At 38.9% G+C, this 27,897-nt stretch overlaps 1 protein-coding gene across 12 annotated transcripts in view; it reads right to left on the bottom strand.

Annotated features, from left to right (window-relative positions):
• Window positions 1-27,897, bottom strand: part of apbb2b (amyloid beta (A4) precursor protein-binding, family B, member 2b) — a 342,228-nt gene that overhangs the window by 157,545 nt on the left and 156,786 nt on the right. For 9 of the 12 annotated variants that reach the window (XM_051928061.1, XM_051928058.1, XM_028801948.2 and 6 more), the window contains one exon: window positions 3,873-4,081. In XM_051928061.1, the coding sequence (XP_051784021.1) occupies window positions 3,873-4,081 (209 nt within the window). The remainder of the gene's footprint in view (window positions 1-3,872; window positions 4,082-27,897) is intronic. The other 3 variants (XM_051928063.1, XM_028801954.2, XM_051928066.1) reach the window with 1 other exon arrangement.

The following is a 27,897-nucleotide window of genomic DNA, read 5'->3' as shown; positions in this document are numbered from 1 at the left end:
TGCTCATGAATAGTATGTGGCTCACAGTTTCAAATGATGTGTAATAATTTGTGTTCATAAAACTACATTCCATCTCTCTGACATGACTGTTAAATAAACACTACTCAAATTTTTTTAGAACAAGAGTTCTTAACCTTTACGTTAATGCAACCACCTTTTGGCATATTATATATTATGGTGTCAGTGTGTTTTTAATAATCCACATAGCACTTATCACTTTGATGTGGTGCGTCTCCATCTCAATTGTTTATTACTTTATAAAGCATTTTTCACAGAGTGCAGAATAAAACTGGCCAAAAGATCTGTAGAATCTGAACTTGTACTTATTTATTGGTGAGAACTCTGCAATTTCAAAGGAAAAGCTGCATTTCTTCTCTCTCTCTCTCTCTCTCTCTGCAATTTTTGGTTAAAATGCAAACTACAATGCAGTGTTGAGTATCCAAACACAGTGCACAGCATCAGCGCAAGCCAATTCAAGCAGGCGGAGGAGGAACACCTGGAGTTGGCTACAATTTTAGGATAGCTACAAATAGTATCAGGGTGGCACTCACCATGGGTTGAAGTAACACCACATGGGCTAACAGTAAAGGCACAGAGGTCACAGCTCTAGGAGACGGTAAAGCAAAATTTCACAACAATCCCTTCTGTAAATGCTGTTGAGAAGTCCTTCAGGAAAAGCATGGACCACCAAGAGTGGTGCACTTCGTCATTTTCAAAACACAGCAGTGAATCAGACATCAGTTTTAACAACAACAACAACATTTATTTATATAGCACATTTTCATATAAAAAGTAGCTCAAAGTGCTTTACATAATGAAGAAAAATAAAAGACAAAATAAATTAAAATAAGACAACATTAGTTAACAAATTACAAATTACAGAGTTTTACTGGGCGGAGTGAAAACAGGATGTGGAACTATTCATCGATGAATGAGACAAATTAACCATTTACAACAAAACCCACTCATCAGTAATATGGCTCTCTTCAGGCCCTCCAGGTAGAAGCCCTTATGGAGCTGGTGGCATGTAGACATTTTGGGTTCCTTCCAAACAACAGATACTGGGAATTGCTATGTTAACCAAGGCAAACATGACCCAGGATCACAGCATGACCACCAGTGCTAACACGATCATTGCAGGTGTGCTAAAAGTATCACTGCAGGTATGCCAGCTTCTCCAAATCCAAAAGACTGGTATCACTCTACAATATCTGATGTCTGACAGCCTTTCCAAGATCAAAAGTATTTATTGTCATTTCATCCATACACAGTAGTACAGCATACAGTGAAATGAAACAACATTCCTCCAGGACCATGGTGCTACATAAAACAGAGGACAATGAAGAATCCACAACACATAACATAAAGACACAGAATATATAACCAGGTGCATGTGAGTAAAATGTGCAAACATGTGCAACACTGCAGAACAGAACACATACATCAGATATCAGACTGGTCCATGAGTGTTCAGGAGTCTGACTGATAGGGGAAAGAAACTTACACATTCTGGTGGTGAGGGCCTGATTGCTTCGGTACCTTTTTCCCAATGGCTGAAGTGTAAACAGTGAATGTGAAGGGTGTGTTGGATCATTCACAATGCTGGTGGCTTTGTGGATGCAGCATGTGGTGTAAATGTAATTGATGAAGACACTGATGATCTTCTCAGCTGTCTTCACTATCTATTATAGGGCTTTGTGATCCCTGACCATGCAATTTCCAAACCAGACAGTGATGCAGTTGCTCAGGATGCTCTCTATGGTTCCTCTGTAGAATGTTGTTAGAGTAGCTGGTGGAAGATGGGCTTTCCTCAGCCTATGCAGGAAGTAGAACCACTGCTGTGCTTTCTTGGCTAAAGAGGTGGTGTTGTGGGACCAGGTGAGGTTCTCTGCCAGGTGGACACCCGGGAATTTGGTGCTATTGACGACCTCCACAGTTGAGTCGTCAATGTTCAGTGGCAGATGGTCACTCTTAGTCTTCCTAAAGTCAACAATCATCTCCTTTCTTTTGTCTAGATTCAGAGACAGGTGATTGGCTTTACACCAGTCCGTTAACTGCTGCACCTCCTCTCTGTATGCTGACTCATTGTTGTTGCTGATGAGACCCACCACAGTCTTGTCATCGGCGAACTTTATGATGTGATTAGAGCTGTGCGTTGCTGCACAGTCATGAGTCAGCAATGTAAACAATAATGGACTGAGCACACACCCTTGAGGGGCTCCAGTGCTCAGTGTGGTGGTTCTGGAGATGTTGCTTCCAATCCTGATTGACTGAGGTCTCTCAGTCAGGAAGTCCAGAATCCAGTTACAGAGGGAGGTGTTCAGTCCCAGCAGCTGCTGAGGAATGATCATGTTCAATGCTAAGCTGAAGTTGATAAACAGCATTCGAACGTATGTGTCCTTATTATCCAGATGAGCGAGAGCCAGATGGAGAGTGGTGGCTACTGCATCATCTGTTGAACGGTTCCAGAGATAAGCAAACTGCAGGGGGTCCAGTGAGGGGGGCAGCAGAGTTTTGATGTGCCTCATGACAAGCTTCTCGCAGCAGTTCTTGATAATGGGTGTGAGTGCAACGGGACGGTAGTCATTGTGGTTGGACACTTGTGACTTTTTTGGAACGTGAACTATGGTGGTGGTTTTGAAGCAGGTTGGGACGATGGCGGTGCTCTGGGAAATGTTGAAGATGTCAGTAAAAATGTCTACCAGCTGGTCTGCACAGTCCCTTAGTACTCTGCCAGGAATATTGCCTGGTCCTAAAGCCTTCCGTGGATTGACTCTTCGTAGAGTATTTCTCACATCGGTTACAGTCAGATTTAATGCCTGTTCGCTAAGAGGGGAGGTGGTGCAATTCAGCAGTACCCTGGTCATTAAGTTCTTTATTAGTACAGCAGAGTAAAAGAAGGGCATCTCTCTACTGTACTGTGGGCTTAATGCTCTGCTCTGTAGGAGTTCACTCACTTCATATATGCCAATGCTTATGTTTGGACTATAACTGTTCTCTCCTGCATCCCAGGCCTTCAGGACACCCTCATTAAGTCTAACATCAGCACATATCCAGAGCCAGAGTATATTCAGAATTTGAGGCAAAGTCTGCATATTGCCCACACACTAGATCAGGACCATCAGAAGGATGCTAGCAATCAGCAGAAGAGGGCATATGAGAGACATAACCTGGTATGGTTGTACAGTTAAGAACAAAAAAGGCACTCTGCCATGAATTAAGCAACACTCGACATAGCTCATATGGATCCTGCCCCAGCTATCTGAGATAGTGTATCAAAGTGTATCAATTAAAAGTTATTTTTGAAGCTAAGACAGGTAGCAACTGACAGTGCAATAATAAACAGCTAGTATTTTAAGAACCACAAAACACATTTTACTTATGATATAATTGAGTTTATCACGACTAAACACTTGAAGATAGCATCCAATAACTCCATAAAGTACATATTGTAGGTACTGTAGAGTGGAAAAATGCAGCCCAAGCTGTCTTAAACCTAAATGTGAAAGTGTGATTGTGTTCAATACTTCTTTTAAAATGCTAATATTTATTAACATATGGGTATTTTTTATTAGTAATGTGTCATAGACATCAACAAAAGCTACATTTTAAAAAACAAAAAAATACTGTTCTTTCTAATTTAAAAATTGAGCACTTAATTTTGCTCAAAGCTATATACTCCATCTTGTGGATGAAAATAATATTGTATTAAAGATGAAAAGCTAAACCAGAGCATGTTGCTGTGCATGAAAATGTGCCCAAGTGTGAATTCTCAGCTGGCTTCAAATGTATTATCTTTTTGGTAAAATCATCACTACAAGTACAGTTTCATTACACTCTGAAGGATGTAGTGTTAAGATCTCACATTTTACCTCATTTTCTGGAGTGGATGATGGGGTGATTGAACTAAGTGAACCCTTTCGAGACCCCTTTATGTCAGCTGATACACAAACAGGGCGTTCCCATTGTGTTGTTCCAGTTGGTATGTGCCAGTAATAAATGCCAGCAATATCATTGATCTTCTTCCAGCCTGGGGGAAGGTCTGGGTCTGTTTGAAAGGACTGGTCACTCCATATATCTGCTGGGAAAAAAGAATAAATTCTAAAGGTTAAAACTTTTTTACAATAATAAATTAAATGAAAAGCAAAGCGTATTACATCCAGATGTTACAATATATGTATATACAGTATCTATATATATAATTCACTAAGCCGCCAGCGAGCAAGACACCCATGGAGCACGCAAGACAGAGCCACGCCCACCAAATGGGATAGAACGACAACTCACAGAGCCACGCCCACCAACTCGGACGCGACAACTCAAAAAACACGGTGTCATTTGCGTTCGTCTCTGCTACAGTCCACATGCACCTCTGAGCCACGTTGACTTTTCGGTTACAACTCACGACCGTATCCACCATCGCAAAGTGTTTTACACGCTACATGCAGCGATTCGCATCCGCGATAAACATGCTTCTTCTTAGATGGTCCTGCAGAAACATGGAAAATGTTTGTCTACACAATACTCCTTATTCCCCGGCCTGCATCCACCCTCGCTCTCCAGGCAACAAACACCACGAAAGTCGCTTCTGTCTCCATGGCACACGCACAACAGAGCCCCGTCCACCAACAATTTGCGCGAGGGCGAAAGCATTTGCCAAGAACGTTTTCATTAATCAAGAACGAAAGTCGGAGGTTTGAAGACAATCACATACTGTCGTAATTCCGACCATAAACGATGCCGACTGGCGATCTGGCGGCATTATTCTCATGATCCGCCGGGCAACCAAAGTCTTTGGGTTCCAGGGGCAGTATGGTTGCAAAGCTGAAACTTAAAGGAACTGACGAAAGGGCACCACCAGGTGTGGAGCCTTTGGCTTAATTAGACTCAACACGGGAAACCTCACCCGGCCCGGACAAAAAGAACAATGAAAAGTCAACGTGGCTCAGAGATGCATGTGGACTGTAGCAGATGCGAAACCGACTGAGGCGGTGTTTGGAAAATGAATACAGTAATCCCTCCTCCATCGCGGGGGTTGCGTTCCAGAGCCACCCGCGAAATAAGAAAATCCGCGAAGTAGAAACCATATGTTTATATGGTTATTTTTATATTGTCATGCTTGGGTCACAGATATGCGCAGAAACACAGGAGGTTGTAGAGAGACAGGAACGTTATTCAAACACTGCAAACAAACATTTGTCTCTTTTTCAAAAGTTTAAACTGTGCTCCATGACAAGACAGAGATGACAGTTCAGTCTCACAATTAAAAGAATGCAAACATATCTTCCTTTTCAAAGGAGCAAACAAATCAATAGGGCTGTTTGCTTTTAAGTATGCGAAGCACCGCGGCACAAAGCTGTTGAAGGCGGCAGCTCACACCCCCTCCGTCAGGAGCAGAGAGATATATATATATATATATATAGAGAGAGAGAGAGAGAGAGAGAGATAGAGAGAGACAGATAAAAAAATCAATACGTGCCCTTCGTGCTTTTAAGTATGCGAAGCACCGTTCAGCATGTCGTTTCAGGAAGCAGCTGCACAAAAGATAGCAACGAGAAGATAATCTTTCAGCATTTTTAGACGAGCGTCCATATCGTCTAGGTGTGCGAACAGCCCCCCTGCTCAATCCCCCTACGTCAGGATCAGAGAAAGTCAGCGCAAGAGAGAGAGAAAAGTAAGCTGGGTAGCTTCTCAGCCATCTGCCAATAGCGTCCCTTGTATGAAATCAACTGGGCAAACCAACTGAGGAAGCATGTACCAGAAATTAAAAGACTCATTGTCCGCAGAAACCCGCGAAGCAGCGAAAAATCCGCGATATATATTTAAATATACTTACATATAAAATCCGCGATGGAGTGAAGCCGCGAAAGGGGAAGCGCGATATAGCGAGGGATTACTGTAGTCAACATGACTCACAAGTGCATGTGGACTGTACACAGACGAAAGCAATTCAGGTGAGGAGTTGGGGGCGGGCACATGAGCAGGCAGTGCGTACTGAACGATGACTAAGAGATGACTGTTCACCCATCAATACATCGTCCTCACTGGGCGTCCTTTCCCTCACACCCTGTTCCGCCCTCCGCACGCGACTGCCGACCAGCCCCGTCCCTCGCTCTGGGAGGTGGGGGCGCGGCGGCGGTCCTCCAGTTTTTAGTCACGGACAATTGTATGTTGCTCTCTCCAGAGTTCCCTTACAGTCGTATCCTCAAACCCACCCCATAAGAAGAAGCATGTTTGTCGCGGATGTGAATCGCTGTATGCAGCGTGTAAAACGCTGTATTGTATGGTGCCCTCTCCAGAGTTCCATCTTTTCATTCACCTACAGTTGTATCCTCAAAACCAACCCCATTTGGACAACTGTGTCTTTCAGGAAGCGTTCACCCATCAATACATAATTATGCAGTGTATGCTATGCTGTGGGTTGGCTAGTATATATATATATATATATATATATATATATATATATATATATATATATATATATATATATATGAAACTGCTCAAAAAAATTAAAGGAACGCTTTGAAAACACATTAGATCTCAATGGGGAAAAAAAATCATGCTGGATATTTATACTGATATGGACTGGGTAATGTGTTAGGAAAGAAAAGATGCCACATCATTTGATGGAAATGAAAATTATCAACCTACTGAGGGCTGAATTCAAAGACACCCTGAAAATCAAAGTGAAAAAATGATGCAGCAGGCTAGTCCATTTTGCCAAAATTTCATTGCAGCAACTCAAGATCGTACTCAGTAGTTTGTATGGCCCCATGTGCTTGTATGCATATGCATGCCTGATAATGTCGGGGTGTGCTCCTAATGGGGCGACGGATGGTGTCCTGAGGGATCTCCTCCCAGATCTGGAACAGGGCATCACTGAGCTCCTGGACAGTTGTGAGGTGCAACCTGGCAGCATCAGATGGGCCGAAACATAATGTCTCAAAGGTGTTCTATTGGATTTAGGTCAGGCAAGAGTTGGGGCCAGTCAATGGTATCAATTCCTTCATCCTCCAGGAACTGCCTGCATACTCTCGCCACATGAGGCCAGGCATTGTCATGCACCAGGAGGAACCCAGGACCCACTGCACCAGCACAGGGTCTGACAATGGGTCCAAGGATTTCATCCCGATACCTAATGGCCTAGCCTTTAGAGGTCTGTGCGTCCCTCCATGGGACTTCCCCAGACCATAACTGACCCCCCACCAAACCGGTCAGGTTGAACGATGTTACAGGCAGCATAACGTTCTCCATGGCTTCTCCAGACCCTTTCACGTCTGGCACATGTGCTTAGGGTGAACCTGCTCTCATCTGTGAAAAGCACAGGGCACCAGTGGTGGACCTGCCAATTCTAGTATTCTATGGCAAATGCCAATCGAGATCCGTGGTGCCGGGCAGTGAGCACAGGGCCCACTAGAGGATGTCGGACCCTCAGGCCACCCTCATGAAATCTGTTTCTGATTGTTTGGTCAGATACATTCACAGCAGTGGCATGCTGGAAGTCATTTTGTAGGGCTCTGACAGTGCTCATCCTGTTCCTCTTTCCCCAAAGGAGCAGATATCGGTCCTGCTGATGCGGTAAGGACCTTCTATAGTCCTGTCCAGCTCTCCTACCGTAACTACCTGTCTCCTGGAATCAGCTCCATGCCCTTGAGACTGTGCTGGGAGACACAGAAAACCTTCTGGCAATAGCAAGTATTGATTCACCCTCCTGGAGAAGTTGGACTACCTGTGCAACCTCTGTAGGGTCCAGGTATCGCCTCATGCTACCAGTAGTGACACTGACCATAGCCAAATGCAAAACTAGTGAAAAAACAGTCAGAAAGGATGAGGAGGGAAAAATGTCAGTGGCCTCCACCTGTTAAATCATTCCTATTTTGGGGGTCATCTCATTGTTACCCCTCTAGTGCACCTGTTGTTAATGTTATTAACACCAAAGCAGCTGAAACTGATTAACAATCCCCTCTGCTACTTAACTGACCAGATCAATATCTCAGAAGTTTCACTGACTTGATGCTATACTGATTAAAAAGTGTTCCTTTAAAATATATTTATATATATATATATATATATATATATATATATATATACACAGTGTATATATATATATATAAATATAAATATTGTGAATCTAGTCACCTTCCAACTTCTGATATTTGTCACGTTGTGCTGCAAACTTCAAAACAGTTTAATTTTGAGCAGAGCCCCTTATGGATCTCTTTTTTAAGAACTGTATCCATCCTTTACCAGTTAACATAAAACTGCACCAGAAGGATTAAGTGCTTAAGAATAATGCAGAATAATTAAGTAATTAAGTGTTGATAGATTTTATAACACAAGCCAACTCATTGCTTTAAGGACTGTGATCCAACATGAACTCTCACATATTTATTATTAGGAACAAGTAGCAAGCAAGTATCAGAATATTCATCTGCAAATTTGTGCTCAATTTAAGTAATAGTACAAAACTACCATAAGTAACATAATAACATACAAGCAGCAGAAGTTAGCAATTATACAGCATTGGTCTAGACATTGAAGGACAAGCACTATAAAACATGGCACACCTCTTCCTTTGTATTAGGATGGAAATGAAGAAGCTTACAATGTTCTAAAAATCCTAAACTTAAACATATATTTCTGTTTTATTTTTGTTCTTGGCACTGTAATGCTATTCCTGTTCTGTGGCAGACAGACAAGCATGAATTTCATTGAATATTGTACACTATATACATGAATCTTATACCAAAAACCTATATGTTAACCATTCACATATGAAATAGCATACAAAAATTGATAAATTTACCGTATACTATAATATACTGTAATAATAAGTTTTTCATCAATACAAATCCCATTATACTATTCAGACTTTTTACTGGTATGGAAATTATCCTGATTGCAACCCTACCCTTGGGTTTTCTTAATATAACCCTCTCATAAGATTCTCTCCCTTAAAACCAATTGCGTCTCCTCTACTCACAATTTGATACATTCAAGTTATTCGCTGTCCACTCTGCTTGAACTATAAATGGACTGGTCTTGGCCTTCCTGCATGACACAAATTTGTCAATGCATTGTTTGAATATGCAAATGAATTTTGTCATTTTTGTCAATTTTGACTTGCTTGATGTTTATTCTATTTACTTGCTCCAGAAAATTTCCAAAATCTTTGGAGCTGTTAGCTCAGGTAAGCATTTTGCTCAAAATGATGAAGCTTTGTCTTTCCCCTGTCCTCTTTACACTGTCCCTCTGTGTTTTGCTCCACTGCCTATCTTTGGTGGCTTGTTCTTATTTATAAGTGTAATTTCTTTCCCACTGTGTGTACACTCATGCCCTACTGCTATTATCTTCCAAATTCTGTTTAAAATGTCTTTCCTACCTTTGTAGTAGTCATCACTCTTTTCTATTTTATTAAAGATGTAAAAAAAAAAAAAAAGATTAAGTTTGAGATTCTGCGCTGGTTTTGATAGATAACAAGATTCTTGCTTTTCAATGGCTATCAGACATCCATGTTCAAGGGGTAGACTAGGCTGACATCAATCATGATGGTACAGTAAATGAAGTACAAAAATACTATATGTGAAAGATAATTATAACTAATATAACATTTAAAACAACATTTTAGATGCTGAGCCTTAACCTTGCTCTTATAAACAAGCTCTTTATTGCAACACTATTCATTAATTAATAATGATGGCAAAGTGCCCCATCACACCCAACTCAAAATGGATTATTAATTATTTGATATTTCCCAATACCTAATTTGCCTTCGCAAGTTCAGGTAAGATGTCATTGGTTAAATATGTAAGTGGCTATCTTACTGGAAAGCAGAATAAAGAGCTTTTCTTTCCCTCTCCTCTCTGTAGGCATTGACAGAAGCAGGGCTCCAGACTGCAACTAAAATAGTCATAAATGCAACAAATAATCATAATATGTGGCAATAATTTAAAATTTAGTCACCATTAGCAACTGACTCCACAGCTCTTTTATTTTTTCTGCTGCGCAGCCCAGGGGCATGTACAGCTGCCCTAACCCAACACAGACAGGCAGAGATACAAGTTTGCCACACAGCACACATTTATTCACATGAGGAAGCACTTTTTCTCTGCTCCCCACAGCGCAGTACATAAAGCACTAAATACAGTCCAGCACAAAAGCCTTTCCTGTTTCATCTTCTCTGCCTCCCCTCCTCTCCCAGCAAGCTTCGTCCACCTTCTCCCTACTCTGGCTCCCTGAGTAGTGGTGGCAGTGCTACTAAATAGGGCTCGGGAAAGTTCCAGGTGCTCCTTGGCAGTGGTCACGGACCCCAGTAGGGTTGAGCCTCCAAGCTCCAAACCCATGGCCCTGTTGTAAGCCGGGCGGACTGCCCTCTAGCGTTCCGGGGGAGACAGTGTCCAGAATAAGCCTTCTCCCCTGGTCCTTCTATGACGAAGGAGTCCCGGCCGGGTAAAGGCCCCGGCAGTCTGCCACACTGCCTTTTCTATTTTAACACCTTTACCACCATCACCAAGCACTTCTAGTCTCATGTACTGAGTCAACTTGGTACCAAACACACAGGTTTACTTGTCATGGTGCAATCAGCAGGTGCCTTCTCGGTTGATCATTTGGTAGATTTTTAAGCAGAATTTGCAGCCACAAGGAAAAAGGGCCAGTACAAAGTGATTCATGGTATGACTGAAGGAACAATTTTTCAGATAGCAACAGCAAGAAGAGTAGATAAAGGTGATAATATCAAAGTTTAGGGGTGTGGTGAGTGGGATGGGGAATAAGTGTTGGGGTGTGTATTTGTAAACAAACCCCCCCAAATCCCATTTCAAATTTTCCAACTAATACTGACTATGCAAAATGTATAAACTACAGCCACTGGCAACCGTTTCATAGCATATATAGCAACAAACATATTGGTGCAACATTATCACCAATGGCAGGTGCAGTTCACAGGGCAATTTTAATTCTTAACGTTGTGATGGATGGCTGGGGACCTTGCCCCACCAGGAGGCCTGGAGAAGCAGGGGACCGGGAGAGGGGCAATTCCTCCCTCAGGACGTAAGAGGGCAACCATCCTGGATTGTGTGGGAGCCATGGAACTGGAAGGCTCAACCCTGTGGGGATCCGTGGCCACCACCAGGGGGCACCCAAGACACTAAGGAGCCTTGGACTGCAGCACTTCCGCCACACCAGGAAGTGCTGCTGAACCAGGAAGCAGGTACACCCGGAGTGCTTCCGGATGCCCCATGCAGCACTTCCGCCACACCAGGAGGTGCTGCAGGGAGATCATCAAGGAGCACCTGGAGCACATGTGGGTGCATTACAAAAGGGGCCGCCTCACTCCATTCAAGGAGCCGGAGTCAGGTGGAAGAGGACGGAGCTTGCGAGGAGTGAAGTAGAGGTGGCAGAAGAAACAAAGATTAAGACTGAGAGTATTGTCTGTGCTGTGTGATATTGTGCGCTGTGAAGAAAAATAGGAATAAAACGTGTGTGGTTTGGACATGTCTGTCTGTGTCTGGGCTATCTTTTACAACATGCATTAATTATACTCATTGACAAAGCCAATAAAAAGCCTTGCAGTACAAAACATAGCTCCTAAAACATTGTAACAATAGCTCCACCAACAGCAGGTATATTCCTTAGCCTTGTTGCTGCAACATCTTGCTTTATTTAAATCCATGGTGTGGAATTTGGCACAAGACATGTCAAAATTCATGATGACATGAAGTTCACTCTTGATGAGTTCCACAGAACACCTGCTTCTTGTGTCAATCCATTTTAGAGCCATCTTTGAAAATATCCTTTCATCAAACCCTACAGATGACGGTATGTTCAGGATGAAGGACAGCACTGACAGCATATTTTGGAGATCTGCTTTCTGAAACACATCTTCCCACCATGCAGATGTGGTTTTGGTTTTTTATTGATCATTTTTGCTGAGTCTCCCCAAAATGGTGTTAGCTGTTGTACGCTCATCATACAGTTTATCCATGTCAAGATAGAGCATGCTTATAAGGTTTAGCTTTCCAACAGCCTTTTCCATGCCAATGAATATAAGTGAGCTATCCTGGAGAGTGAGGAGCAGTAAACAGTAGAGCCAGTTGTCCTTTGAAAATTCAAAATACTTCTCAATGCAGCTGATAGCAGTGTTGGTATCACATGTGGATGGATGTGTCATCTTACCTTGGTTAGATGCCCATGGAAACAATAATCTCTTGTTTAAGTCAGCTTGTCTTTGAGAGACTCCATAATGCCAAAAAGGTCAATGTAGCTTATGACATTTCTTGCAAGTGTCTTCATAACATTACAGAAAGAATGAATGTTGTTGCAGAAAAGAAGATAGACTTCAACAACATCTGCTTCATCATTATGCCCCTTGGCAGCATCCTTCTTCAGCATCAGTGGTGTTTTAATGTGTCTTGGACATTCCTCCCTCAAGCTCACAAAGTCCCTGGGTTAAGTGACAGCCATCAAACTATCACATAGTACTGCTCTATTGTTTTTGCACATTTACTGTATTAAATCTAGCCCACAAAGCTATATTAATGTCTAGCCACCATAGGCAAACGAATCAACCGAAAAGCTGTTGTTTTGTTGTTTAACATAACAATCGTATCTATGCGTAACATATGTCTAAACAATGAATGTTTTCTTTATAAATCAAGTAACAGTGTTTAAGTCTAGAAAGCAGTCACGAATAAATACAGCATGCTACAGCATACACTGTATTTCCTTGGCCAATTTTGTAATTAACAGTGCATAAACTTAATAATTTGTACACAGTTTAAATCAAATTAGAAATGACTATATTTGCAAATGATTGTGTGTGTTCCATATGCTTTACCCTAAACAGCTGCAAACTTGTAACATATGATATTGTTTACTAACAGTACAGCCATTATTTCTTATTATCCTTAAGCATATGTACAGTATGTTTGACCAAAGCCTCTTACTTTAGAAAAGTGACTTAATATAAATGTCAATCTTCCTGATACTTTGTAAGAGACTAGTGATAAAAAATAATCACAATTCCAATTGTAAGTTGTAAGTTTTTGTTAACATATTATGACCATCCTTAACGCTCAAATGGAAAAATTCATGTCTCACAGCAAAAAAGATGCAGGAGGAAGACAAAAAGAATATTAAACAAGGCTAACAGAATCCAAGTATATCTGATATTCAATCAAATCGAACCACTGTAACTCTATTACTTTAAACATATATGACAAACAATTGAACACGTTTAAATGATTTGTATGAAGTATGTCAGGAATGAAAAACAAAAATAATCCATTTGGATGAATTAATGGTCCATTCGGACATTTTTTTCTGAAACCTCCAGGTTTTGAAATAAATGAATATCAGTAAAATTTATTTTGAAATCCTGACACTTACTGGACTCCATACAAATGATTTAAACATCTGTTTAATTGTGCTTCTTTTACATTTAAAGTTACAGACTGATCAAAATATTTTAGCAAAAATACTGTATAAAGCAACTACTTACAATTGCAATTGTGATTATTTTTTATCACTAGTCTCTTATAAACTATCAGGATGATTAATGTTTATATTATTTGATTTTTATAAAGCAACTTGATATTTCAAACTGATCAAGACACATAATGACATACATTAATTTATTTAACAGTGATTGACTGCCAGTGGCATTTATTTTTTTAAACAGTAATTTGACATTGATTTGAAAGCTTTCAAGAATGAATACTTGAATTGTGAGGTTGCTTGTGGGTGAATGACCGTGTAAGGGAAGGGAAGTTTGCGAAATGATGATGTGTATAATCTATAATAATAAAAGGCAAAGCCCTCACTGACTGACTGACTCACTGACTCACTCATCACTAATTCTCCAACTTCCCGTGTAGGTGGAAGGCTGAAATTTGGCAGGCTCATTCCTTACAGCTTACTTACAAAAGTTAGGCAGGTTTCATTTCGAAATTCAAAGCGTAATGGTCATAACTGGAACATATTTTTTGTCCATACACTGTAATGGAGGAGGCAGAGTCACGTATCGCGTCATCACGCCTCCTACGTAATCACGTGAACTAAAAACAAGGAAGAGATTTACAGCACGAGTCACACGCGGGAACGAAGGTAAATGACGTTAATTTTTGACTGTCTTTTAATACTGTGTAAGCATACATATTAACACATGTGCAATTAAACGTGTGCATTTACGGGGTGATTTCTCAGGCTTAAAAGCTCACCTTTTATCAAACGCGGGAACAAAGGTAACTGACGTTGTTCACTGTCTTTTAATACTGTGTAACCATACATATTAACACATGTCCAATTAAACGTGTGCATTTACGGGGTGATTTCTCAGGCTTAAAAGCTCGCCTTTTACTAAAAAGGTAAATGCAAAACTATTTTCAGTCAGTTTATTGAAACGCTCCCGTTAAGGATTGCAATAACATATTCGCGAGATAAAAGAACGAAGTAGGGGGAAATGGAGGAACAGCCGCAAACAGCGAAGAGCAAAAAATTAATTAAACAATTGAGAACGGAGCGAGTTAAGCATACAAGCATGTTCATAAGGGAAACAAAGCACGGTGTAAAACGTAAGTTTAAATTAAGTTTATAGAAACGCTCCCGCTGCGGATTGCAATAACATATTCGCGAGATAAAAGTTTAATGAGAAGACACGAGGTATAAACGAACCACACGCCGTGGCGCAACGTTAGGGGCAACAGTTTCAACCATTCTATGATCTGCTTCTCGCAACTGAAAGACGGCACATGGCGGATGTTAGCCGACTTGCTGACCGCAACGTTAGGGGCTTCAAGTATGGCGCTGACGCCACATCTCAGTGCCAACACTTTGCAGACTGTACTTAAAAGACACGCCCTCCTCAGTGGACAGTTAAAAACACCAATCAAACTAACGATGACATCAAGTATTACCCAATCAAAAGTAGGAAAGGAGGCATCTTCATAAAATGCGTGTGGGATGATTTGCATGAGACGCTGCTTTAAAAAAAAAATGATAAAAAAAATACGGGATAAATCCCGTCCAGTATTGATTCAAAACGGGACGTGCAATTTCATTCTCAAACGCGGCACGATTCCGTATTTTAAAGGACGGGTGGCAACCCTACAGTGCCAGGTAACCACCCATACAATCAGATTGTGATTCAGACTAGGAATGCAATGAATGTAATTACCCCGATCTACATACAAGGCGAAAGTCTTGCAACATTCAAAGATGATGGTTTGGGATAATTAGTACTTATTAAGTACACCATGGCACATAAAAGAGCTTATAAAGCCTTGAACCGAAAAAAGCAAGATCTCAGAGATCGTAAAAAAAAAAAAAGGAGGTAATGTCGTTTTACTCGCTGTACATTTTAGTCAAACATTACCAGTTATTCCACGAGGGAGACCAGCAGATGAACTCAACGCGTGTTTAAAATCCATGCTTCTCCCACGCTCGGTTATATGTCGTGTGTTCTCGGGTAGGTACACCAAAAAATTTATACATTTAAGCATGTAATGGGCAAACAAAAAATGAGGTATACCCGAAGGCACTGCAGTAGTACTCAATGTAACTTTACTTCTTAAATGTTAATGTTTTACTGTTTAATAATTTATACGCTTCTTATATATTGTTCAAATTCATTTATCAAAATACGACTGACAGCGTAATGCACGATAACATGGAGTGAATACACCATACGCATCTGCCCACGGCCGCCCTGGTGTGCGCAGATAGGAGTTGATTCTAAAATAAAATAAACATAAAAAGAGTAATACAATCATCACCCATAAAGCGGATAGCAGACGTGACGTATTATATGTGTACCAGATTTCAAGTCAATAGGTGAAACGGTTTGCAAGCTACAGGTGATTTAAAATCCTGGACAGACCAACGAAAAGCCACGGTAGCAAATTATAGAACAAGATTTTACTGTTTAATAATTTATATTTATATGAAATGTGCTTCTTATATATTACTTCATATTCTCATATGATAATGATGTTAATGTTGTTTATATTGATTTCTATGTTATTGTAAGTGCATCTATGTGTGTATATGTATGTATGTATGTATGTGTACATATATATATATATATATATATATATATATATATATATATATATATATATATAAAATATATGTGTATATGTATATATAATATATCTGTATATGTGTGTATATGTGTGTGTATATGTGTATATGTATATATATATGACAGCAACACTCATAACAATGACAACACAATTACATTGACAATCATGTTACGTTATTTTTAAAATGTTTCCTTTACTTTTTCATAACCTCTTTAACACACTATTTCTCCGCTGCGTAGCGCGGGTATTTTGCTAGTGTTACAATAAACCCGATTGTTTAACAGCATTATAAATCACAAAAGGTGTATGCATCTTTACATAATACACAGTGTTAAAGTTTCACTACAGGAAATCCTGCTAAGGAATGAGAAATGAAAACGGTTAGTGATGGTGCATCACCAACATTGAGCTCCTCCCCATTCTATATGTAGCAGTGAGGACAGTCTCTGTATGGCACTCCCTCAGCTCAAACAAGAACAACAGAAGGATACATGATGGCCAGTGACACTATATTGTATTAGTCAGTGATATCTGTACTGGCTCAGAAATTAATAAGTAGATACTCATTTTAAAGTTTGAGCAAATGACCAATCAGCAGTGAGAGGACAGCCCCAGTAGAGAAGTGCAAGAATCGGGCAATAAAAAAAGCAAACAGACCAACAGGCACAGAACAGAAAACACGGTAATTATGTTAATATGGACAACATTGTACCTGTAATTTAAAAATGTTGTGGTCCGTTATGTACATTTTTTTGTCTTATTTGATCAGTCTTTCAGTCTACACATTACTTAGTAGGCAGCATTTCTAGTTCGAGTTTGGGTGGTCAGTATCTGATAAATTACACTCAATGAACCGATTCATAAACTATGACATTTCTGAAGCGCAGCTAGCGATGTATGATAGAATTTTTTTCTTCAAATTTGACAAAAAAATCTGTAGATAGTAAAAGATACTTTCCTCACATAACCATACTGTATAAAAATACATTTGCTTTCAACATGCTTTGAGCTAGTGTAAATTGCATGAAAATACGTGAAGCCATGACAGATGATGATTATTTCTTTACATGTATTTGCATTTCTGAACTGTATCTTTTTCTACAAAATTGTCTGAAGCAGAGACAGTATCATGAAATGCATGGATGCTACTGATTATCCCAATGAGCTCTATTTATCTTCCTTTTTTATCTTTTATATTTTATATATTTTTCATTTATCTTCCTGCTTTTATTTGGATAACTTAACAGAGTATCTACTTTTTTAACAGACTGTGACTAAATTCTATTTTGATCAGTTTAAAGGATTCTGCTAACAATACAATAACTTTCTAGCATTTAATGAATTCAGGAAAGTAATCCATGGATTTTATCAGAGTATTCTGACTTTCCAGTTCTGACCATTGTTAATAGGTTCTTGTCAGGTCACACGTTCATTTCCCATAGAGAGTGCTTATGGTATTTTGTTTTCCTTTCATTTTTATCTGTAAAGATAGATTAGGCATCTATGTGCGAATGTGCATAGTAATTGGTAAATTTGTATTGTTAATTCCTGGCAATATTTTTATGTCTCAAACCTTTCCATTTTGACTGGCCTTTAGTGTTACAACTTTTTACTCCTATTTGCTGAAATTAATTAAGAATACTGTGGCATAGTAGCTATAACATCCATGCATTTCCTCAGCCTGATTAGTCCAATTTATGGCTGTGGAGAGCTGACGTTGACTGCAGAAGTGTCAAAAATATCAAAATATGCAACACTTCCAAGAAAGAATTTTTAAAAAGCAAATAGCTCAAATGTCAATCACAAGTAACACCATTACAATCGAGATTACATTGTTATGTAAATCAATCAGTCTTTATTTTATGTAGTGCCCTTCACAATACTCTCCATCATAAGGCACATTACAAAGCAAACAAAAATTCAAAGAAAACCTCCTTTGCACAAATAAGGAATTTAGTAACACATTCATATGTGATAGTTCCTCTTGGATTATTTGCAGCACAAGGCAGACACCTTAAAGCACCAAGTCGTATTTCAAATGATTTCCCCCTTACAACAGTGTCAACCCCTGCTCTTCATCAGTTTAACACTAGTATAAACCAGTATGCTGGTATGGAGTATGCCTTTGGACCAAAGAACAGGTAACCAGACCAGATTATCTGTTACAGTATGGTCTGAGTTGGTCTTTCTTCAGTGAGTTTTGGTAAAGAATTTACTGCCAGTAATTTATAAAATTTAATCAAACTGAATTTAGCAGAACATTATAAAATATAGACTCTCCGACAACTATGTACTAGTTAACATAGTTAATACTTTTGATTGTGCAAGGAATGTACTCCACCTTAGTTTTTCCTAGACACCAGCTAATACAGTATTAATTTGCAAAAAAAAAACATATAATAATAAGTTTAAATGAATTAGGAGAAAATTTTCCTAAGAATTGTATTTTAAATTTACCTTCTTCTTTGTAAAGTCTTGGAGAAAACTGTGATCTTGGAACTTAAATCTTGTCTTAAGATGAACTATCAATAATTTTAGTCTGGCTTTCCATCTGGTCAAATAGCAGAACCTCTGCTGTATTATACATGCTATTCTAATGTTTTCAGAAGCAAGAAAATGCAACAATCATCACACTTACAGTTTTAAATGTAAACTTTGAAACTCTTGAGTAAAGCATACTATTTCAAGAACTGTAAAATGTAGTTGTTTATTGAGTTTATTTAATTGATCGAAACACTTTTATTAAGCACAGATTCTCTCACTTCTGTCTACAGTAAGACACCGTAAATCACATGTTAATTTTTTTTATTGGAATGTAGCAAGCATTCACACATGTTACATAGGAGTAATTTGGTTTTTCTTTATCTTGATTTTAAAGATTTTCATTATTATTATCATCATCATCCTCTTCATTCTGCTTTTCCATATCTTGTGGTTATTTAGGTTATTATATGACATAGATGAAGTTACAGCCTTTCTGTATTTAGTGTTCTGTTTGTCATTAATTGTAATAATTAGGATAAAATTAGGGCAGCTAACATTACGGAGGACAGAGTTTGCAAAGGGAGGAGTAGAGGTGCCAGAAGACAGAAAAAAATAAAGAAGAAAGAGAAACATGGGACTGAGGTTTTGTGGTGATTGGAGCACTGTGCAAGGTGCTGTGTGAGGAAGAAAAATAAAAAGCGTGAGCTTTTGTAAGTGTGCCTCTTATGTCTGTCCATATTGGGTTGGGTGGCTGTAACACCCCTACAGGTGTCACTATATATATAATGTATGCATAGTGATGGACAATATGCAGAGGTGGGCCTCCCGGGGAAGAAGGGTGGTTCCTTAACTGGAAGGGAAGCCAGCAACCTATGCCACTCCAAGAAATGGACCAAAGAATACTCTTCCTTGCCCAGAACAGAGGCAGAGGATGTCAGTGCCTGGAGGAATACATGGCTGGGTTGGATGCAGGAACACCACCAAGCCGGGAGGCCCATATAATGTGAGGACTAGGGAGAACAATGGATTCAGTATAGTGCCTCCCCCAGAACATTAGATGGCAGTTTTCCCTGACTGCAGCAGTGCCACGGGTTCCTACAGGGCACTAAAGGACTTGGAGTTCTTTATGACAGTCCTGTTGGGTACCATGAAAGAGCCATTTTGGCATGGGATTTCCACCTAACCCGGAAGTGATTGCAGACTGTGTGGGTAGAAGAGCAGAAGCACTTCCGGGTTAGCCAATATAAAAGGACTTACCGCACTCATCCAGGCAAGTCATAGTCGGGTGGAAGTGGACAAAGCTTAACCAGGAGGTGTCAAGGAGAAGAAGAGAAATAAGAGAAGCTGAGGAGAGCTGTGGTGATTCACCTTTGAACCTTTTTGGAAGGTAAATAAATCAGTTTTATTTAAACTGGACTTCTCTACAAAATTGTGTCTGGGTGCTTGGGGCTCCCTGGTGCCCCTAGTGGTTCACAATATATATACTGTATACTGTATATGTATAATTCTTCCATTTCATTCTACATACTTAAATAGTGACATGCAATATTTTACCACTAAAATCACAGCTTTACTTATGGAAAATCATATGCTTTAAAAACAAATTTGCCTTCTAACAAAACACAATAAAGAGGCAAGTATGTTTGTCTTTGTTGGTGAGTGCAGAGTGTAACCACACAAAAAGAGAGCCGTGGAATAAGCATTTAAAGTAAACATCTACCTATCAAGTTCTATGAAAAACATTTTCATTGCAATTATTTACTTTGAGAACACTTAACACATTTGGACATATCTTAATATATAGTCATTCTATTTCAGTTTCCAAAATAGGCACACACATATTGTGTGTTCTATAAAGGCTTAAAAACTTCGGCTTAAAAATAATGGCACAATGAATAATTATTTTGTCACATTTTAAAATATAAAAACCTTTACCAATAATAATAAATCTGTCATGAACAGGCATCATGCACTGTCAGTATGCTTTTTGAAAATTAAAGTTGTTTTTTTAATTCTGCATGTCATTTCTATTGGTAATAATCCAAATGCCTCATGTCTGTAATTTTGATAAGTCAAAGGTAAAATGAGAAGTCAGGCAAAATGAGACCTTTTATTGGATAACTGAACAGATTATGATATGCAAGGTTTTGAGGCAGCTAAGATATTGTAATCTGTTCAGTTAGTCAATAAAAAGTGTCATTTTGCCTGACTTTTCATTACTTCCATAATGGCTAACATGGTACAAAACCCTCCTACTAAGTCAAAGGTAGAAACTGTAGTATTCAATTACCTCGTTCTTTGTGTGTTTTAACACATCTGCATTTATACATGTACAAGATCTGAATTTAGTAATTAGGACAGCCTATACTTGTATTTTAACTGAGAATTGTTGTGCTCTGCTGCTGCACTCAGTGAACAGCACTACACAAAAAATACGTTGTAATTGTACTGAATGTGTTAAACCATCAATCTATCATAGCTTGTATCATTTGTTTTATTGTTCTTTTTTCTATGAAACTGAAAACTAACTAATTTGACAATATCAATTTAATCTTGGATTAATAAATATTACCTGATTGCTGGAATATCTTTTCTTTTAATTCGAGACTGTGTTTTTGCTTGGGTGGAACTCCAGAAACAGCATAGGTGTCGGTGGATGCGGCTTTATGACTGCTGACATGGATCGTTTTTGCTTGGATTACTTTTTCTTCATTGCTGCATTCAGAAACCTCGTGGTTTCAATATAAAGCAGCTGAATTTTTCAAACTGCAGTCCTGCTCAGGGGTGCCACCACCAGCACTGCAACTCCACCAAAGCATTGTGTATCAATGTCCAGCTAAATACATCCACCGAGAATCTTGTCAGACCTTAAAATATGACACCAAAAAATATGTTCATTCTGGTCTGTAAACTCTTGCACATTTAGGAATTCTGGTCAGACTATTGACCACAGTGTACTAGCCAATCTCATCTTATTCATAAATCTAGATCTGCCACTTTCATCTTAATGCCATACCTACTTGATTGGTAAAAGCCTGCTTGCTATCACTTTATTCACTTATAACACATTCAGTCCTCTCCAAGGTCTGGTTTTGTTCTTTTATCCATCAAATCAGCTGTAGTAAGAAACCTGGTGCTGACCTCAATATCTTCAATAATTATTGTACAATATCAAACCTACCATGCAGCTGGATGATAAATTGGACTGGACTGTCAATACTGATGCTCTGTGCAAGAGAGGACAGAGCCGACTATACTTCCTTAGAAGGCTGGTGTCTTTCAACATCTGCAATAAGATGCTGTAGATGTTCTATCAGACGGTTGTGGTGAGCACCCTCTTCTACATGGTGGTGTGCTGGGGAGGCAGCATAAAGAAGAAGAACGCCTCACGCTTGGACAAACTGGTGAGGAAGGCAGGCTCTATTGCAGGCACGGAGCTGGACAGTTTGACATCTGTGGCAGAGTGACGGGTGCTGAGCAGGCTCCTGTCAATCATGGAGAATCCACTGCATCCACTACACAGTATCATCTCCAGACAGAGGAACAGCTTCAGCGACAGACTGCTGTTACTGTCCTGCTCCACTGACAGACTGAGGAGATCGTTCCTCCCCCACACTATGCGACTCTTCAGTTCCACTCAGGGTGGGGGGATAAACGTTAACATTATACAAAGTTATTGTCCGTTATACCTGCATTTTTATCACTCTTTAATTTAATATTGTTTTTTATCAATATGCTGCTGCTGGAGTATGTGAAATTCCCCTTGGGATTAATAAAGCATCCATCTATCTATCTATCTATCTATCTATCTATCTATCTATCTATCTATCTATCTATCTATCTATCTATCTATCTATCTATCTATCTATCTCAAAAATCATTTAAAAAAAGTAGTTGCAGCACAGGTTAATGCTCATCTCACTGATAACAACCTGTTTGAGACGTTTTAATCTGGTTTACGTCCAAATAATAGTATGGAAACAGCGTTGGTAAAGATCACTAATAATTTATTAATGGCTGCTGATGTTGGGCTTTTCACTAATGACCTATTAATGGCTGCTGATACTGGGCTTTTAACAATCCTTGTCCTACTCAATTTGAGTGCAGCCTTTGATACTGTATCAGATAGTATTTTATTACTTATACCCTCTCATTTGGTTTACTTTATAGCTGTCTAAATGTACTCAGCTTCTTTAGCTAAAAACTCTTGATCACAATTCGCCCCAGTCACTAGTGGTGTTCCCCAGGGATTGGTGCTTGGTACTGTTTATAACATATCTACTCCCTTTAGGTGGCATTTTTAAGAAATTTAGAATCAATTTCAACTACTATGAAGAAGATACTCAGTTCTATATGTCTACAAAACTAATCTGTCCTTCCTCCATCGTGCCTCAATGACTGCTTACTTGAAATAAAATCTTGTTTTTTCTACAATTTCCTCCAACTCAATAGCCATAAGACAGAGGTTCTTCATTGGCTTCAAGTCTACTTTATCAAAATGTAATAGTTTCTTACTTAAATGGATGGTACCACAATCTCTCCCTCCCTTCTGGTTAAGAGTTTGGGAGTTATCTTTGATAGTACTCTGTCTTTTGAATTCCATATCAATAATATCATTATCTTTTCTTTTCAACTCCACAGCATTGCATGCTTGCAACCCTCCTTCACACTAAATAGCACTGTTATCCTTACTCATGCGTTGGTCATTTCCCACATTGATTTCTGTAATTCTCTTCTCTTTTGTCTCCTGCATAAGCTTCTCCATAAACTCCAGTTTGTTCAGAACTCAGTTGCCCACATTATAATTCAGACCCCCTCCATACAACACAATACTACATCTCTTAAACAGCTACACTGGCTTCCTGCAAAATTCTGCATTGATTTAAATTTTTTTTTTTACTTAACTTCAAAGTACTCCATAACCTTGCCCCATTACACCTCTCTGACCTCATACATGTCTATACCTCCATCCACACTCTGAGGTCCTCCACATCTGGTTTCCTCATCATTCCCCTTGCAAGCCTGATCACCATGGGTTCCAGGGCATTTAGTAGTCTCTGGAATGCTCTACCTCAAAATATTCGGGCCACGGATTCACTACCTATTTTCATATCCTGTCTTAAGACTCACTTATTTACATTGGGTATATGTATTTTTATTTTGCTTTGTTTATTTTCAGTTTCATAGATATATATGTATGTTTACATGCATTTTTGCTTACTGTTGGTTTTATGATTTTATTGTTTGTACAGTGTCCTTTGGTTTTTAGAAAGGCAACTTGAAATAAAATGTATTATTACTATTATTATCTATATCCAGATTTTTCAAATCAAAGCTAACATGGGTTTCATTAATACCAGTACCAGTGTTACTTCAGAATGAAACATACACTGCATTGCATGGAAATTTAAATCAATCAAAAACAAAACTTATTGGACAGACAAGAAGTGAAGAATTATTAAAAACTATTCCACAACATCCATGTTCATTTATTTGTCATGTATGTAATGAACATATTCTTCTGTCTTAAAATCTTTGAGGTTTTGTGCAATGTACTTGTCACTTTATCTAAAATATTATATTAAAGCTAACCCGTATATGGGTAATATTACTGCCTCACAGCGCCTTGCATGTTCAGAGTCTCTGCATGAATGGCTGGTGCAGCACTGCCCCCCCATCCCTCAGCAGATTGTGTTGGCCTGTTTGGCAAAAATTAAAACAGGAATTGACATACCTCAAAAATTTACCGGATTATTAATATCAAATGCAAATGAACCATCAAAATCATATTTTTCCAGTTTTCCATGAAATGCTAAATGCACTTTCATATCTAGAAAAAATTCTGATTATAGAGTATGTGAAATTTTCTTTGGGTCTGACATTGCTCTTTCCAGGTACCCTTTGATCCTGCAGTTTACTCAGCACACCTTTGCTCATGTGGGTACACGTGCAGCCTGAACGTTTTATCACTGCCTAGGGGGCTAGAAGTCTCCTTTTACATGATCCATTGACTGATTTTTTGGTAACACAATTTCGTGAACTTGCATAACATGCTGTTTTAGAGTAGCCACATTGATTACTTATGTACAACAAGATGTACAATTTAGCACTTTGTCCGTTGAGCAAAAATTGGTAATTAGTAATATTTGTTGGTATCTCTGCTTTCAGTATTCAGTATTTGATGCTGCAGTATATTTTAATACCATGCTTTGGAGGTTGTACTGTAAGACAAAATATTATTTTGATAGATCACTGTTTTGTTTGGGACAACCACGGGAAGTCTATTTATGAAGTTCCATCTTAAGTATGCAATCAAATTATGTTTATAGACTCACTTTCTCTCTCTTGTAGTTCAGCTGGATATTACACTAATATTTGAATCTTCTCTTCTATATTGGGAGTGATATATTTTCTAGGCCATACAGCTAGTAGTGGAACCAGGACTTCATACTAGGGTGGGCTTAAATTTGTCACAGATGCGTCTAAGGTTATTTTTATTCCTGTTAAATATATACTCATTAAAAAAATGTATAAGCCCAGTCATACTATCCAAAAATTTTAATTCTTTTGTTCTGTTTTGCACGTCTAGTTTGAATGTTTTTTTAACACTAATTTAAAACCACCTACAAATGGTGAAGTTAAATTGACTGCTTGCATTTTTTTGGTACGTAAGACTTACCAGCCCAACATAATGCACAAATGGCCAAATAAAACCCGTGTATTGTTTTGTTAGATAACAGTAAACAGTCAGACTACCATTTTGCCATTCCTAGCAATTTGTGAGTGTATATCTGATGCATGTCTTTCAAGTCCCTGAGTACACATTGTCACACACATGCGCATGGGAGGTAGCTAAAGGGCTTGAGTAAGGGCAATTTCGATTCAAAACAGGATGTGTCAGAGTGCACTGACTCTTTTTCTCCTTTTCCTGCAGACCACTCACGGGAGAGTCCACCTGGTCCTCTTGACGTCACTTCCGGGATCGAGCCTATGGAAGACGACCTTGCCGGCTCCGGCCCCAGTGATGTCACGTCCGGGCTAGAGCCTACGGTTAAAGACCCTCATGAGCCCAACCCCTTTAACCTCACTTCCTGTCTTTCCCTTTAAAAGCCTCCACTTTTCCCCTATTCCCTCAGTTCTGTTTTGGACTCGGTTTTATGCACATCAGTGCTGTATTCATTTTTACGGCATTGCAGCCAGCATACCAATTATACGGGTGGCTGCCCCAAACCTTGCTATGGCTCTGTGTGGAGTTAGTAACAACATGTAATCTGTCCAACTAGATTATTACAAAAATGCCAGAATCTTATCATTCAACATCCAGTATTCCACCCACCCACACACTGTTATCTGTTGTATCAATGAGTCACAAAGCTGCGCACCTTACCGGCTGCAATAGAAGTTGGAAACTTTAATAGCAATCAAGTTGGTGGCTCATGGAAACCAGAAAAATCAGTGACCTGGTTGCTCCTTCATCTTTTGGCATTTGGGTGGTTATAGATTTTTTAGCATACTCAGTAACAATGGTGTTAGCACACTCATAGCTAAATTGAACACAGCTAGCAGGGAGATTTTCATTGGGGTATTATTGAAATTTTCAGTGCCGACATCAACCTCTGTCACATTTTGCACTTCTGTTTGTTTCCGTTCGTTAAAAACCCTGAAACAGCTGACTGTTGATACATCATTCACATTTCCCACCAACAAGACATAGTTCAACACTACTGATGGATAAGTCACTCTTGTTGAACAACTCTCTTTAGTTAATTATACAAATTGATTTGGTGGAGCTCAAATTGGAGTGCTAATAAACTTTAGTAAGTTACTAGTTATAACCTCCTGTAAATGTCACATGTTTTGATTAGCTGTGTTTGGTAACATTTTCAATCAGTCTCTTTTTCTAAACCTTGTTATGCAGATGTACACGATACAATTACCATCCATATACTCTATGTGCTTTCCAAATACTTTTCAAAGAGTTAAACAAATTTTTCTAATGATAAAATTAACACTGTTGATTTTGCTGTGTAAGTTTATAATGAACTGACCAAGAGATATGTATTAAAATGAATGCATGCAGTATAGGCTAGTTTATATCTGATAAAAAAAATTAAAAATCTAAGATCCAGGGTGGGCCAGTTTGGAACATGCATCAACCAAAGCCCACCCAAGTCCAATACTGGCACCGCCCTACACAAATTACTGCCACTTCAACATAGCTTAAAAGGCTGCAGTAGAATGCCTTAGTATTTTGAATGTAGCAGGTTTCAGCACAGTGTAGTGGGCCTTACTTTTGCATACAAACATGTGCATGATGCTCATTTTTTCAACTCTGCTTTCAAATGAAGACTTCCCTTCATTAAATTATGCAGAGATATACATTATCAGTATTACCTCCAAAGGCCTGATAAGACCATCCTCACTTGAACAGAACTGATAAGGTTTTTTCTTGCACCAAGCACAGATGGACAGCACCAATTAGCTAGTTGGAACAACAAATACTCAATATTTGCCAGTTAGATGACAATAAAAATAACAATCTTACTTCTTGGTAAATATCTCTGTTGTGCTAATTGATGGAGCAGTAAGAGATTTTAGCACCATGGATTCCCATGATAACCTCAAGCTCATCCTGAATGGTCTGAAGAATATGAACAGCATATTATAACATGCCCAGGACAACTCCTTCTGCTTTCTTTTGAGTTGGTAGAGGACAACGTTGTGGTCCACATAATCAGGTTTGTCATTGCATTGCCAAAGGCTTCTTTCAGCTGCTGATTATACTTAGAAATGAAAACCTTTCTAAGTATTAAGCAGGTGCTCAGTATCCTTCAGTGTCATATCATTTATTAATTTCTATTGGGATGTAGGCACCAAAGGAGTTTTCTTAAACATTCCATCACATGCCTAATTAGCGAAAGGTAATCTCTGCACAAACCTGCACGCTATCAACTGAAACAATCGTAATTCACCTTTATTGTCTTCACATGTTGAACATCTACACCCAAACTAGTCACTTTCTTGCTACTCATGTACTTTTTTATGAAACACTGAACATCCTGTATTTATTTCTGAAATCAATTAATTTTATGCTATGCATGTATAGTTCAGGCTCACAGGATATGCTACTTTTAAATGCATTTTGTTTGCATTGCAAAATACCTTGTGATGGTGTGCCCTGTGAATGGCATCATATAAAATTAAAATGGATCCCGTAATTGATAATAGCTCAAATGAAAGAACTGTTTAGGTTTTGTTAAGTAACCATTATATTTTATGGAGAACAATGTATATCCATCCATCCAGCGTCAGATAATCCTGGAAGCATCCAGAA

This window comes from Erpetoichthys calabaricus, chromosome 5 (assembly GCF_900747795.2).
Source record: "Erpetoichthys calabaricus chromosome 5, fErpCal1.3, whole genome shotgun sequence".
Classification (NCBI taxonomy): domain Eukaryota; kingdom Metazoa; phylum Chordata; class Cladistia; order Polypteriformes; family Polypteridae; genus Erpetoichthys; species Erpetoichthys calabaricus.
The sequence above is the reverse complement of the archived record's forward strand: the minus strand, read 5'-3'. Positions and strand labels throughout refer to the sequence as shown.